General features: G+C 41.3%; 1 protein-coding gene across 2 annotated transcripts in view; it reads right to left on the bottom strand.

Annotated features, from left to right (window-relative positions):
• Positions 1-14,680, bottom strand: part of LRP1 (LDL receptor related protein 1) — a 555,292-nt gene that overhangs the window by 366,718 nt on the left and 173,894 nt on the right. For both annotated transcript variants that reach the window (XM_082246010.1, XM_082246011.1), the window contains exon 4: positions 1,200-1,319. In XM_082246010.1, coding sequence (XP_082102136.1) covers positions 1,200-1,319 — 120 coding nt within the window. The remainder of the gene's footprint in view (positions 1-1,199; positions 1,320-14,680) is intronic.

The raw sequence follows: 14,680 nt of genomic DNA, 5'->3' as shown, positions 1-14,680 counted from the left end.
GAAACGAAAAGCCCATCTACGCAGGCCTTCAAGTAATCCTGAAATTGCTAAAAAAGAAAAGAAAAAATATGCATATCTGTAAAATAAATAATTAACACTTACTTTTCCAGCTGTCTGCGCTCCTCCAATGAAGAGAAATCTTACACTTTAGTCTGCTGTAAAACTTCCAATAGTGTCCATCTCCTCCGTTCCCTCTGCTCTAACTGGCTCCTTTTGCTGACTGTCATAACTGTATCTTGTAATGACATGGAAGCCAGTGGAAGGAACCACTGAGCACACCAGGGGACTAGGAGACATGCTGGTTGCCCAGCAGAACATTGTGAAGGATTTTTCTTTTTAATGGGATTGGTGTTCGGTTGCCATTGACAGGCAGGAAAGGTAGATATTCAAATCTGTTCTTTTGCAGGTATACCTGTTTCTTCATTACATCATGTTTAAAGTATAACTAAAGGCAAAACCTTTATTTTAGTTTTGTATAGAGTGGAGATGTATTAGAACACCTGTCAGGTTTTATTGCGGTCTGTGTCCTTGTTACAGAGATTTACCCTCTCTATTTGTCCTGTTTATCATTATCATTGCAAGTGAAAGTAAAACAAAATCCCAAATTTTGGGTTGTCCCCAGAAAAGTAATACTAGTTCTAGGGATACTAGTTCTGGTGAACAGGGGGTCCCCTTATATGTCCTTAATTTGCAGGGATTTCCTGTCACTTCCTGTTTGGCCATGGAACCAAAGTGAAGGAAAATCTCCGCAATGGGGCACAGAAGGCGAAAAAAAAAAAAAATCTGACAGGGGTTATAAACCTCCCTATAGTTCTACTTTAAATCTGTAACACATGCCATGGTTTTCAGTATCATTAGATTTGGTTTTCCATATTCTTTTTAAAGAATCTGCTGACATAATAAAGTTCTTGCATAATCCTACGACTGTTTAATTTTTGTACATTTTCAGTTCCACCTCAGCATTTCAGCTACTTTCTGGCCTATTTCCCCACATAAGACTAACTGACTTTCTCACTTTAAAATAGAAAAAGCTTTCACAATTTGCTTTGCACATCGTGATTTTTTTTCCCTCTTAGAAAGCATATCGGAGCACTATGGTCTTTCTCAACAATTTGTCTTATTATGCAATTATTCCCCTATAGAGAAGATTCAGTATATTCTCTTCTTTTGACTGTTGTATAAACACTATGGTGACTAACCTTTGCAAGTCTTGCCATTTTCAGCGAGCTGAAAGGAGGTGTTGCAATAACACACTGGTCCGGTCACAGTACGAGCACAGTGATGCTGACACCCCGCTATCGTACAGTTGTGCGCATATTCTAGAATAAAAGAAAAATAAATATGATTATAAAATTCCAGCAAATATGAAAATAGTTTAAATGTTTCCTTTGCAGCACTGAACACAATGTATCAGAAAAGCCTGAAAACATAACAATCAACCTATAAGAAAAGGTGTTACCAAGAGGACTGACGGTAAAAAGGTATTGACAAACTAGGTGATAGAAAGGGAATTGACATTGTTCAAATGTCAAAGTAAAATTTGGGCCAGTTTAACTCAAACTGAATCACATGCTGTCATTTTATACTTGGGACACTGTTGTAATTATCATACCCATGGTCAAAAGAGGACAGAAACTTAAAGATACATGTAGGCTTTAATTAACCCATCTATTGCACAGACACAGCAGTACTCCAGGCAAATGCCATTCCAGATATCAAGCCTATGAAGATATCACCGAAGATGGTCAAATCAGCTTTTTGGCTGTAAGCTGCCAAGGAGGAACGATACGACCTAAAGATGTATGGGCATGACTTAGGATGGGTACACAGGAGCCGAAAATTGGCCGAAAATGGTTGGTTCGGTAGGAACTGGCCGACTTTCAGGCAGAGTGTACAGCTCTCTGTCTCACCGGCTTCTGTTGAACAGGCATGCTGGAAAACCAGCATCCAACCAGCATCTGATCAAGGCTTACAGCCAATGGCTGGCAGAGCTGATCAGTGTGAAAAACAAAAACAAAGCATGTTTCAATTTGCTCCAGCAGAGGGAAAATAAATCCTTCCCGATTCCCCAAGAGGCCATTCAGATATTCACCGGATCAACTTTACCTATAAATATTAGTATCCAAAAATATTATGTACATTTAGGAAAGAATCCAGGCCTCTTTTAAAACAATCTACTGAACTGGTCAGGAAAAACTTCTGAGGGAGTATATTCCACATTTTCACAGCTCTTACTGTGAAGAAGCCTTTCTGTAATTGAAAGTTAAATCTCTTTTCCTCCAGACATAAAGAGTGCCCCCTTTAAGTGAATAACTGTACACAATGTTCACCAAATAGACCATTTATGTAATTATACATGTTGATCATATCCCCCTTTAATCTCCTCTTATTAAGAGAGAATCAATTCAGTTCCTCTAATCTTTCCTCATCAGTTTGGTTGCCCTTCTCTGCACCTTTCCCGCAGTTCCCAAATATAATTTTTCTGAACTGGTACCCAAAACTGAACTGCATATTCCAGATGAGGTCTTACGAATGATTTGTACAGGGGCAAAATGATATCTTTCTCTCTGGAGTCCATGCCTCTGTTAATACAAGAAAGGACTTTGCTTGCTTTGGAAACAGCAGCTTGGCATTGCATGCTATTTTAAGTCTATAATCTACCAGAACATCCAGATCCTTCACCATTTTTTCCCCCAGTTGTACTCCCCCTAGTATGTATGATGCATGCATATTTCTTTATCCCCAAAGTGCATAACTTTACATTGATCAACAGTATATCTTTGCAAAATAGTTCCCAATTAAAAAGTGCACTGGAGGTCGGCTTTAAGTTGGAGACCTCCTGTAAGAATGTTATTCCACTGAACAGCTTGGTGTCATCTGCAAAGACTGAAATTGTACTTTTAATCCCGGACCCTATATCATTTATAAATATATTAAAAATTAAGGATTTCAACACTGAACCTTGGGGTACACCACTGATAACCTTAGACCATTCAGAGTAAGAATCATTAACCACTACTGAAGACAGTTTTCAATCCATTTACAAACTGATTTTTCCAAGCCTGTAGATTTTACCTTACACATTAGCCGTGTGTGGGGAACTGTGTCAAACACTTTTGCAAAATCCAAGTATACTACATTCACAGCCACCCCTCTGTCCAAGGTTTTACTTACCTCCTCATAAAAAGAAAATCAGACTTTTTTGTCCACTTCTGTCTTTCACCAATCCATGCTGTCTGTTGCTTAAAATGTTTTTTTTTTTTTTTCCTAGCAAAAACGCATCTATGTGGTCTTTTATTAAACTCTTCAGTATCTTCCCAACCATTGAAGTTAAACTAACAGGTCTATAGTTACTTGGTGGTAAAGACTTTGACCGCTTTTTCTAAATATAGGCATCACATTGGTCTTATGCCAGTCCAGTGGTACTATTCCATTCATTAAAGAATCTCTTAAAATGAGCAACAATGGCTTTGAAATGATAGAGCTCCATTCATTTGTGTTAGTAAGGCTATCTGATGGGGTTTTTTTTTTTATTCCGCCCTCTGGTTTGAAAAAAAAATAATAAAAATGTATACTGTGTGCCCAGCTCTATGGGATTGTACTTTGATCTGTAATGGTTAACTAGCCAATTAAACAAGCAAGAAGGTTTAAGCTGAACTCCAGGCACAAAAAAACCTCAATTTTAATATATTCATTAACCACTTGCCGACCGAGTACGGTAATAGTACTGCGGCAAAGTGGCTCGTTATCGTCTGACGACGTAGTATTAACGTCGTCAGACACTCCCCCTTCTGGGCGGTGCTTGCGCGCCGCCGGAGGCTCGCTCCCGCTGTTTTCATTCACAGCGGGAGTCGGGCCAGGGGAGGAGCAGCGGCGATCGCCGCTGCTCTGCCCCGATCGCCGGGGATCTAGTGTGGAGATCCGCCCGCTGTGTGTAAACACAGCGGGCGGATCTCCATAGTGACAGGGAGTGACAGATCGGACTGTTCAGCATAGCTGGACATCCGATCTGTCCATGACTCACTCAGTCACCTCCCCCCACACACGTCAGTAAGCACCAGGCATACATTAACCCCTCCCTCTCCAATAAAATTAACCCCTTCCCTGCCAGTGTCATTTTTACAGTAACAGTGCATATATATAGCACTGATTACTGCAGTAATGTCACTGGTAACCCCAAAAGTGTCAAAAATGTCAGTCAAGGGTCCGATCTGTCCGCCGCAATGTCGCAGTCCCACAAAAAAAAAAAATCGCAGATCGCCGCCATTACGCGTTAAAAAAAAAACACCAAAAATGACAGAAATCTTTCCCTTTGTTAGTAAACGCAATAACTTTTGCGCAAACCAATCAAAATACGCTTATTGTGATTTTTTTTACCAAACATAGGTAGCATAAAACAAATTGGCCAAAAATTTTTTAAAAAATTGGTTTTTACATCTTTTTTGGGGGGAATTTCATATAAAAAAATGTTAAAAATATTGTTATTTTTTCAAAATAAACGCTCTTTTTTTGTTTATAGCGCAAAAAGTAAAAATCGCACAGGTGATCAAATACCACCAAAAGAAAGCTCTGTTTGTGGGAAAAAAAGGACGTAAATTTCGTTTGGGTACGGCGTCGCACGACCGCGCAATTGTCAGTTGAAGTCGCACAGCGCCGAATCGCAAAAAGTGGCCTGGACGGAAGACAGCAAAATCCTCCGGTGGTAAAGTGGTTAATAGCCACAAAGGGTATAAATCCATTTTGTGTACACCAAATGCTATACACAACCTGTGTAAAGATCAAAGCTGTGGGACGGAGTTATCAGGACCCATCCACTACAGGCTGCCTGCAAAAACTAAAGGAGGGTGCAGAGACTAGGTAGATGCACACTGGATTACTGCACAGATCTTAAAGAAATACACAAAGAAGGTAAAACCTCTTATTTTTAGATATTTGTTTATCCCAAGGGTTCAGCTCTAAAGCAGACCTCCCCACCCCCTACAGAATAAATCAGGGTTACATGCCACTCTTTGTCCTGATACTAAAGTTTCTGACATTTGGCTGTTACTTACATTTATCTACATTGCACTTCCTGGTCTCTAGAGGCATGAGTGATGTAGCCAGGGCCTCCCAGATGAATCCTGGAAAGGCTACCTCACACAGTGCCTTCCTGGGAAATCACATGCATACAATGCAAGATTTTGTTCTTTATTCAGACTGATGTCTAATGTCACATGGAAAAGGGGATGAGTTAGAAAGACAGGAAGTGGAGATTGAAAGAGAACAGTTTTTAAAACTGAACTCCAATATAAGACAGAGATTAATTTATCTCCGCAATCATGTTTATTTAAAATGTATTTTTTATAATCAAACTGTACATTCCTGAATTTGATCTGGCATCAGCTTTATGCAGTCCCTGTAAAGCAGAGTTGGCGTGCGAGAGGAAGAAGCAGTACAATGTACCAATTAGTTAATGCTGATAAGAATCATGCTGATTGAAGGGGAAAGCAGAATTAGAGAGATAAGCGCATCGCTGTAAGGCCCTTTCACACATGTGGACTGTTCAGATCCGCCTGTCAGTTTTTCAGGCGGATCTGAACAGATACCCCATGCATCTCTATGGGGCAGCGGATGTCAGCGGAGACATGTCCGTCAAATCCGCACGGATGGAAACCCTATTTGCCATTCGTCTGGCGGATCGGATTGGATGAGAACATTCAATTCCCCCATAGAGGACAGCGGGGATCTGACACCTCCATCTCCGCACACAGAGTGGAGACCGAGCTGTCATCCGCCTGCTCCCCGCTGAGAAAAACTACTACGCCGACGGAGCGGACAGATGTGAAAGGGGCCTTATGCTTCTCCTTTCACTGTCCAGTCATAAGCTAGGGTGAGTCCAAGATGAACTGGGCTCCATGAAAGTGGGGTGAATGATGATGGCTGTCAGACTGCAGTCATGTAGCAGCAGAAAAGAAGTACTGCAGGGGAAATCTCTGGATTGTTGGTGAATATTGCAGCAAAAGCTGGTTATTTTTTTTTAATCCTTGAATTGACTATTCATTTTTGTTATGTTATGTATTGCTAGTTATGCTTTGGGCCTCTTTCCCTTGGTTTTAGAGAATAAAGAAAAAAATAATTTTAGCCGCATTTTTAATGCTCCCAATGGTACCTGCCAATGTACGAGGTAATTAAAACAGTGGCAGGTTGCATTTCGATGCATCAAGAATTTTAGGGCATATCTTGTTCTCTAGGCTTTCCCACAACCTGATGTTTCAATTGAATTAAATTGCAACATTTCAAAAGGACATGCTGAATCTGTCAAACTCACTATAGGCATGTGTTTTTGAAGTGTTCAGCGTGTGTGTTTGCTGTGCTCAATTTCCTTCTTGAAAAAAAAGAAAACTGAAAACCAGGAGTGGTGTTTGGGCAGCATTTATTCTTGTGATATAATGAATGTGAAATATAACTTGAATGTGGTTTAACGCCATAGTTGAAATATCACGCCTTTGTCATTTTGTGGCACCTCCTAGTCCATATAAAAGAGGGGCAGGATAACGGAGCGGTCTAGAAGTGACCATAAAGTCCGTAAATATTATATGATTAAATAAAAATAGTCCATCACTTGAAAAATTTGTAGTATACCCACCGCAAAAGTGCAAAGTGCAGATAAATCCTCTTGAGTGAATGACCACCACAGATAAAACAGGTAAATCAAAGGCTTACCAGATATTCCAGACCCAACAGAGTGTATACTGTTTGCATCATTCAAGCTTGAGGGTAAATGTAGATACCACTGTATTATAAATGTCACATAGAAATAATCGCAGCATTTGCAGCAGACCCAACGCGTTTTGGGGTTTTTACATTTTTTTCTGTGGCTTTGAATTGCAGAATTGTGAGGCTTGTAAACCGGCCCGTTGTGGAGTTAAAATGAGGCTTGGTAATATTTTCCTTTAGTGTATACCTTTTTAATATGAGGCTTGGTTTCTACTTCCCCTTTGTGGTTCCAGGGCGGGATTCATATCGGGGCTTGTAACATATAGTTGAATTAACATTAACACGCTATGAGATTCAAAACGAGGCATGGAACGCACGCCTCGCTGCCATCTTTGCCAAATCAGGAAGTTCAGCCGTACTGAATGGGGAAACACAATACGAACATCTAATTGTGGGGTTCACCCCCTGGAAGGTATATAAAGCAGCAGCACTTGTAGTAGATGATGTCTATTTAGACGAAACTCGTTGGGTCTACTGCAAATGCTGCAATTATTTCTAAGTACAAGCGCTTTTCATCAGTCTTTCTGTAAGTGTGTTTTTTACCTTTACTATTAAATGGTTTTATATGGGTACACACTAGGAGTTTTCTATTTCATTGAGCTCCTCAAGGAAGAATTTCCTATTGTAGTCACCAGTGGTTATCCTCTTGAGTAACATTCTGTGGAGGGTGAGTCTGGGTTGAAAGTGTTATTGTCTTCTGAAGGATTTGTGACATCTATAATACAGTGGTATCGGTTTCCCTTAAGCTTGAATGATCCAAAGAGTATACTCTGTTGGGTCCGGGGTATCTGGTAAGCCTTTGATTTACCTGTTTTATCAGTGGTGGTCATACACTCAAGATCACTCAATAGGATTTATCTGCACTTTTTTGGTGGATGTACTATGAATTTTTCAAATGATGGACTATTTTTATTTAATCGTATACTATTTACAGACTTTATGGTCACCTGTGCACTTCATGTATTTACACTTTTTTGCTTAATTTGCACATATATTTGCACTTTAGTAACTTTCCTGGAAAGTGTATGTACTGTTATATATTTTGCACTACATATGTTTAAATCCATATGAGTTTGCCTAGTTTTTGCACATATATTTGCACTTTAAGGTGCAGGCATTGATTTACACATAACCTTATGAACTATGTGTGTTTAACCTCCCTGGCGGTATGATTCTTTCGGATTTTAGGTGCTGAAAGCGGTACCATTATTTTGCATGTAATTCTTAAGAATGAGCAGCCCAAACCAACTATTTACATATGATTTTTTTTTACTGTGCGCTCTTCTTTATAACATCTCGGGTATGATAAAGTTTGAAACACAAAATCATAAATTAGAATATAATAAATAACTATAAATAAGTTAAAGTATGTATGTATGTTATTCTTGCTGGTAGTTAAATTCTTTAATATTTCCAAACAAAATGAAGGTTTCCCATTTAGAATAATAAGCTGTTAGGTTAGTAAAAGGGCGATATCAGAACCGATCTGTAATCATATATTTTGTAGTGTATATAGATTTGCAAAACAATGAGATAAAGGAATATTCCTGAACTTTGTTTTATCTCATGGTTACTGTGAATTTGTGTGAATGCATCAATGCAGTGCATATTATCTTAGCATGTAGAGCTTGGATTCATTGAATGAGTTTACCAAAAATGTAAATATTGCAGAATATACAGCCTCATGCTACTTTGGTAAATATTGCAGAATATACAGCCTCATGCTACATAACTAAGCTCCATTTCATGCGGAACAAAATTATTGTATCTTAAATAGATTTGATTAAAAAAAAAAAAAATCTGATTTAAATTTAAAAAAATCCAGAGGTTTTTAAAAAAAAAATCTAAGTTTTTTTTATCCACCCTGGAAATTACTGGCCATCTTGAGTAAGGGCAAATGATTCATGTAGCATTTACATCTGCCCTTAGCTTCTTAGCTGACGAAGCCCCTCCTCTCTTCTTGAAGACTCCTGGATGTATTAGATTTGCCTAGGCCTGCAAACCAGGAAGGAACTGAAGAAATGTGAAAAAAAAATGTTTACGTCCCAGTTCACATTTCTGCAATGCGGGAACGCTGCGAATATACAGCGTTTTCCCGCATCGCATCCGCACCCCTGGCTGTTCACACTGCCATATGCGATATGCGGGGGGTGTCAATTAATAGTTAACACCACCCCCAGATCAGATCGCATATCGCAGTGCGATCTGAAAATTTGCACAGAATCGGATCGCACTAGTGTGAACCACCATGCGATCCGATTCTGCTGCGGATAAAAAAAGGATCCTGTGCGTGTTGGGTGCGATTGCGGTGCAAATTCAGCCATACAACAAACTGTATGGCTGAATTTGCACCGCACAGAGATCACATGTAATTTTAGGAGCAGTGCGCTCCGAATTACATGCGATCTCTGTGATCGCACAAATGTGAACCGGCACTTAAACAAGTAAAGTGATAAACTTTCCTATTCATTTACTAATGTTAGCAGCATGAGATTTAACCCTTTAGTGCTGACAGAACGCAAACATACAGCCTTGGGTTTAGGGGGTTGTACCGGGGTGATGCCTGCAGCTAGACACCTAGAGGCATCAACCCAATACCGTTGTTTAGAGGCGACGGTCGGCTTACTTGTATTGAGAACTGATGCGGCTAATCAGGGCTCCAGGGCTCGCCCGGGTCTCCCATTCCACCAAAAAGGCCCGGGCAACCAGCCAGCACGTCTGACAGCTGGTTGAAGACACAAACAAAGCGAAATTCGGCTCTGATTGGATCTCCATTGTAAAAAACCTGGAAGTGATGTCATGACTTCACATCTGGGTAGTGGAGCCTTAAAGGCGCCAGATTTGTTGTTAAAAAAACACAGCATTCAAAACAGTCAAACTTGGCGTTTTGAATGCTTTTAAGTGCAGAGGAGGAATTTGGGGTCTTTTAGATCACTCCATAAGGAGCATCTGACACTGCCTATTACTGTTACAAGGGATGTTTACATTCCTTGTGACAGCAATAAAAGTGATCAAATTTTTTTCTCTAAAAGAATAGTGTAAAAATAAAAAAATAAAATTAGGAAAAAAAAAATTCAAAGCGCCCCGTCCCTCCGTGCTCGCGCTGAGAAGCGAATGCATATGCAAGTTGCTCCCACATATGAAAATGGTGTTCAAACCACACGTGAGGTATTGCTGCAATCGTTAGAGTGAGAGCATTCATTCTAGCACAATACCTCCTCTGTGACTCTAAAGAGGTAACCGTCAAAGTTTTTTAAAGCATCTCCTATGAAGATTTGAGTACCCAAGCTTGTCGCCATTCCATGAGTGTGCGCATTTTTAAAGCATGACACGTTAGGTATCTATTTACTTGGTGTAATATCATCTTTCATATTATACAAAAAAATTGGGCTAACTTTTTGTTTTTTGTTTTTTTATTTAATTAATCAAAGTGTATTTCTTCCCAAAAAATTGCATTTGAATGACCGCTGCGCAAATACTGTGTGACCTAAAATATTGCAACAATCGCCATTTTATTCTTTAGGGTCCCTGCTAAAAAAAATATATATATGTATATATATATATATATATATATATATATATATATATATATATATATATATATATATATATATATATAGAATGCTTGGGGGTTCTAAGTAATTTTCTAGCAAAAAAAAAAAGATTTTAACTTGTAAGCAACAAATGTCAGAAAAGGACTTAAGCCCCGTACACACGTAGCGATTGTCAGCCGTAAATATTCGGCCGCCGAATGATCGGCCGATTGTCGGCTTGTTAGTATGATGCTTCCGACAACCGACTACGACTTTTCGGCCGAACAGAATCGGGTGTGCAGGCATTAAAATTTTTGTTGGCCAACACCAGAACCGCCATTGTTCGCCAGTCAGTACAGAATTCGGCCGACAAACAGCAGATTTGCAAGACTGGGCATGCTCAGAAAAGAAAAAAGACACGGAAAGTTAACCACCACATGACATCACTTCTGTAGTCGGCTGTTGTTGGCCGACAAAATTCGTGTGCAGTCTTTAGCACTTTTCAGCCGACAGGACAGCACCGGACAAAAGACGGCCGATCGTTCGGCCGACATTCGGGACGTGTGTACGGGGCTTTAGGCTCCAAGGGGTTAAAAAAGTCATCAATGTTGACTGAGGTTCCACTTTAAGAGCCTGCCTTTCTTATCTAGTGACATTAAAAAAGGCTTTTTTGCAAATCTAATATTCCTTCCAAAAAATGTATGTCGCTAATGCCAAGTGTCACCAAAATCGCTAGCTTGCACAAAAATCATTTGCAATTTTATGTCCAGTCCTCAGAGTTTATTTATCTTGTCCCTGGCAGGTAACCAGTCATAAATGAAGCAGTCACAAGCGGCAAAGGAGGAAATGGTTTCATCATGTCTAGGTCTCAGTGTACACAAAACATAAATCTCCCTCGGGTTTATATGCCTAGCATTCCGCATGCAGAGAAGTTAATTGGACAGATTAATTATTATGTGCAATGATCCCATAAAGTGTGACTGTTCCGCGGCTAAGTTACTGCCACACACAAAATCATTTCAAAATAGCACCTTTTACAATGGACAGTGGAAGCGGTATGAGCCTTGCAAGATATTGGAGGAAAAACATAAAATATCTGAACGAAAGTACTGTACCGCAGTACACATAAGTCTTTTAAAAGTTCAACATTATTGTCATGGTATGAGTGTTTTGCATGTGAAGATATAAAATACTGACGTGAACAAGATTATGTGCTGTGTTGGCGTCACACGTTCTCTTAGTTTAGGAAGTTTTGAAAACAACAGTTTAACCAGAAAGTAACAACTTTTACAGACTAGAAGGCTTAGATGTTAACATAAAAATGCTGAATGACAAGCTAAACTCCTGCCTACACAGCAAGAAACTTATTACCAGCATACAGATTTCTTATACTTTACTTCCTCTGGAATACCACAAATGTTGCTGTATTTGGTTGTTTATAGGGACCTGACCTTCTCTTAGCGCTATAAAATAACCACATCAGCAAATAATTTTTATGCACATGAACCTTTTCCCACAAACAGCCTTGAGCTGATCTATCCATTGTATAAAACTTTTACTTCCTCTCTGCATTTAAAGTGGACACTGCACCTCAGTGATAGGGTCTGCTTATTCAAAGCGGGACCGAAACAACGAATCGATTAATCGACATCTAATCAATTATGAAAGGCAGCACAATGTCTTCATTCAAATGGAAATCAGAAACCACCTTAGGAAGAAACGACTGATTAGGTCGAAGTACCACTTTATCCCTGTGTACCACCAGATAAGGTGAGCGGCATGACAACGCCGCCAATTCAGACACTCAGCAAGCAGAAGTGATAGCCACAAAGAAGATAACCTTTCTGGGACAATAAAGCCAGAAAAATCTCCCGAATGTTCTAAAAGGGAGGCTTTTGAAGAACAGACAACTCCAAATTGAGTTTCCACGATTCGTACCTGTATGAAGGTAGGAATCAAGGCATGCGTAACTAACGGGCGTTGGAAATATATAGCCAAAGCCGGCACTTGGTCTTTGATAGTGCCCAAACCCAACAGCTGTTCAACCCCTTTGTACAGGAAGACCAAAACCCTAGCGATCAAAAACAAGCGAGGGTGCACCTTCAGCGACTCATACCATGAAATGTACGATTTCCACGTACGATAATATATCTTCCTGGAAGTTGACTTTCTAGCCTTCAAAAGCATAGGAATTACAGAATCAGAAAGACCTCTATCTCTCAACACCTGACTTTTAACAGCCATGCCGTTAAAGCCAGCAACTGTAAAGCAGGATGGAAGATTGGTCCTTGAGACAGCAGCTCTTCCCTGAAAGGAAGTCTCCAAAGAGCAGCGGCGACCAACCTTACCAGATTTGCGTACCAAGAATGGCGAGGCCAGTCTGGGGCCACCAGAATGACTGGAATCCCTTCCACCTCTATCCTGCGGAGTCGCCTCGGCAGGAGTTTCAGCAAAGGGAACGCATAGATCAGCCGATACTGACCCCCAAGGAGCCACCAGTTCGTCTGTGGCGTTAGCTAAAGGATCTCAAGACCTGGCTACGAACCTCAGCACCTTCTTGTTAAGACAAGAAGCAAAACGGATCGACCTCGGGAGTCTCCCACTGGACACACAGGTGATGAAACACCTCCGGATGTAGGGACCATTACCCTTGATCCAACGACTCAGTGTTTGTGCACAGCAGAGAGGGCCGGAATAAACTTTTCCACCCAGGCCAAAACTCTTGGTGCCCCCCCCTGGTGATTGATGTAAGCCACAGCCATGGCGTTGTGCGATTGGATCCGAACCAGACAATCTTTCAGAGGAGTCGTCCAGTGGCTCAGACAAAGCTTTATTGCTCTGAGCTCCAAAACAGTTTGCGACAGTTTGGACTCTTCTACTGTCCAGTTTCCCTGGGCACAGAACTTCCCCAGTACCCCGCCCCAGCCTATAAGGGAGTCGTCCGTGGTCACCACCGTCCAACACAATGGGAGGAAGGACTTGCCCTGGCACAGTGCTGGAGAAAGAAGCCACCATAACTTAGCAGATCTCGTATTGTGACTCAACCGAATCAAAGTGTCCAAGAACTTTGGATCCTTGTTCCATTTGACAAGAATCTCTCTTTGCAATGGTCTGGTATGGAACTGAGCAAACTGAACCGCCGCAAAAATTGATACCATCAGACCGAAGGCGGTCAAGAAGTCTCCCTGGTGTAGTGACGCCACCACCGTGCGAATGGATTCCATATAAAACCTCTGAACCCGCACAAAGCGGTTCAGAGCCTTGAGATCCAGAATTGGACACACTTTGCATTCTTTACAAGGTACAGTAAACCGGTTTGAATAAAAACCTTGAAAGTGTTCCTGAGAGGGAACTGGCACAATCACCCCTTCCAACAGCAGATCTTGTACCGCCTCCCGTAGATCCCTTAACTGATCTGAAGATAGGCGCAGATTGGACGGGAAGAACCTGTCCGATGAACAACACCGGAATTCGATCTTTACCCTGATCGGATCAGTTCTTGAACCCATTTGTCTTGAATCAAGGAAGTTCAAGGTTCCAGAAAAAAAGCACCAAGGACGCGGCTCCCGCCTAGGATGCGGTGCCTTACCCTTTGAGGATTGGGGAAGAAGAGCACTCTAAACCCCTGTGATACCTTTGATCAACTCATCCAGGGAGGATCAACTCATCCAGGGAGGATCCAAACAGCCGCTCCCCTGTGAAGGGAAGATTAGTCGAGGCTTTTTTTGGAGGCCTGGTCAACAGACCAGCTTTTTAGCCACACCATGCGCCTAAAAGCAATCCCCACTGCCGACTCCCTGGCCACCAACGGAGACGTATCACACACGAACACCAAAGCTTGAGCCAACTGGTCCAGCAGTTCCAGCACCGCAGGGGAGATCCGTTCGCGCCACCAGAATGTTCCCAAAGGTAGGCTTTAAAATGGACCCCATTATCAAGTGGAGACGCAGGGACAAGGACTCCATCCATCTATCCACTGGGTTGGCTAAAAACGGTGACTCTTCCACCGGTACCAGAGTTGCTTTATTTAACCTGGAAACCAGGTGATCACCCTTTAAGAACCACCAAAACGCTATTCCACCGTGATTACAGCAGACCCTCAATCCCTGACTAATAGAACTAATAGCAGAGTGGATGAGGCAAAAACTTACAGGGAACCCCTGAAAAACGTTACCAGACAGTTCAGGAGACTGCCAGCATGCGTTTATGCAAAACTAAAGTGACACGAAACAAAAGGAAGAGGAAAAAACTCTGCCTCTACATTTAAAAAAGCCATGCCGCACGCCTGTCCAGCTCGTGGACTTCAGGAAAATGGCCGCTCAATGCATTCACAATGGGAAACTATAGAAAATGGCTGCCCCTGCAATACAATGGGAACAGAAACATACATG

Source organism: Pelophylax lessonae (genome assembly GCF_965119305.1).
Source record: "Pelophylax lessonae genome assembly, chromosome: 2".
Classification (NCBI taxonomy): Eukaryota; Metazoa; Chordata; class Amphibia; order Anura; family Ranidae; genus Pelophylax; species Pelophylax lessonae.
This window is presented reverse-complemented; position numbering and strand designations above follow the sequence as displayed.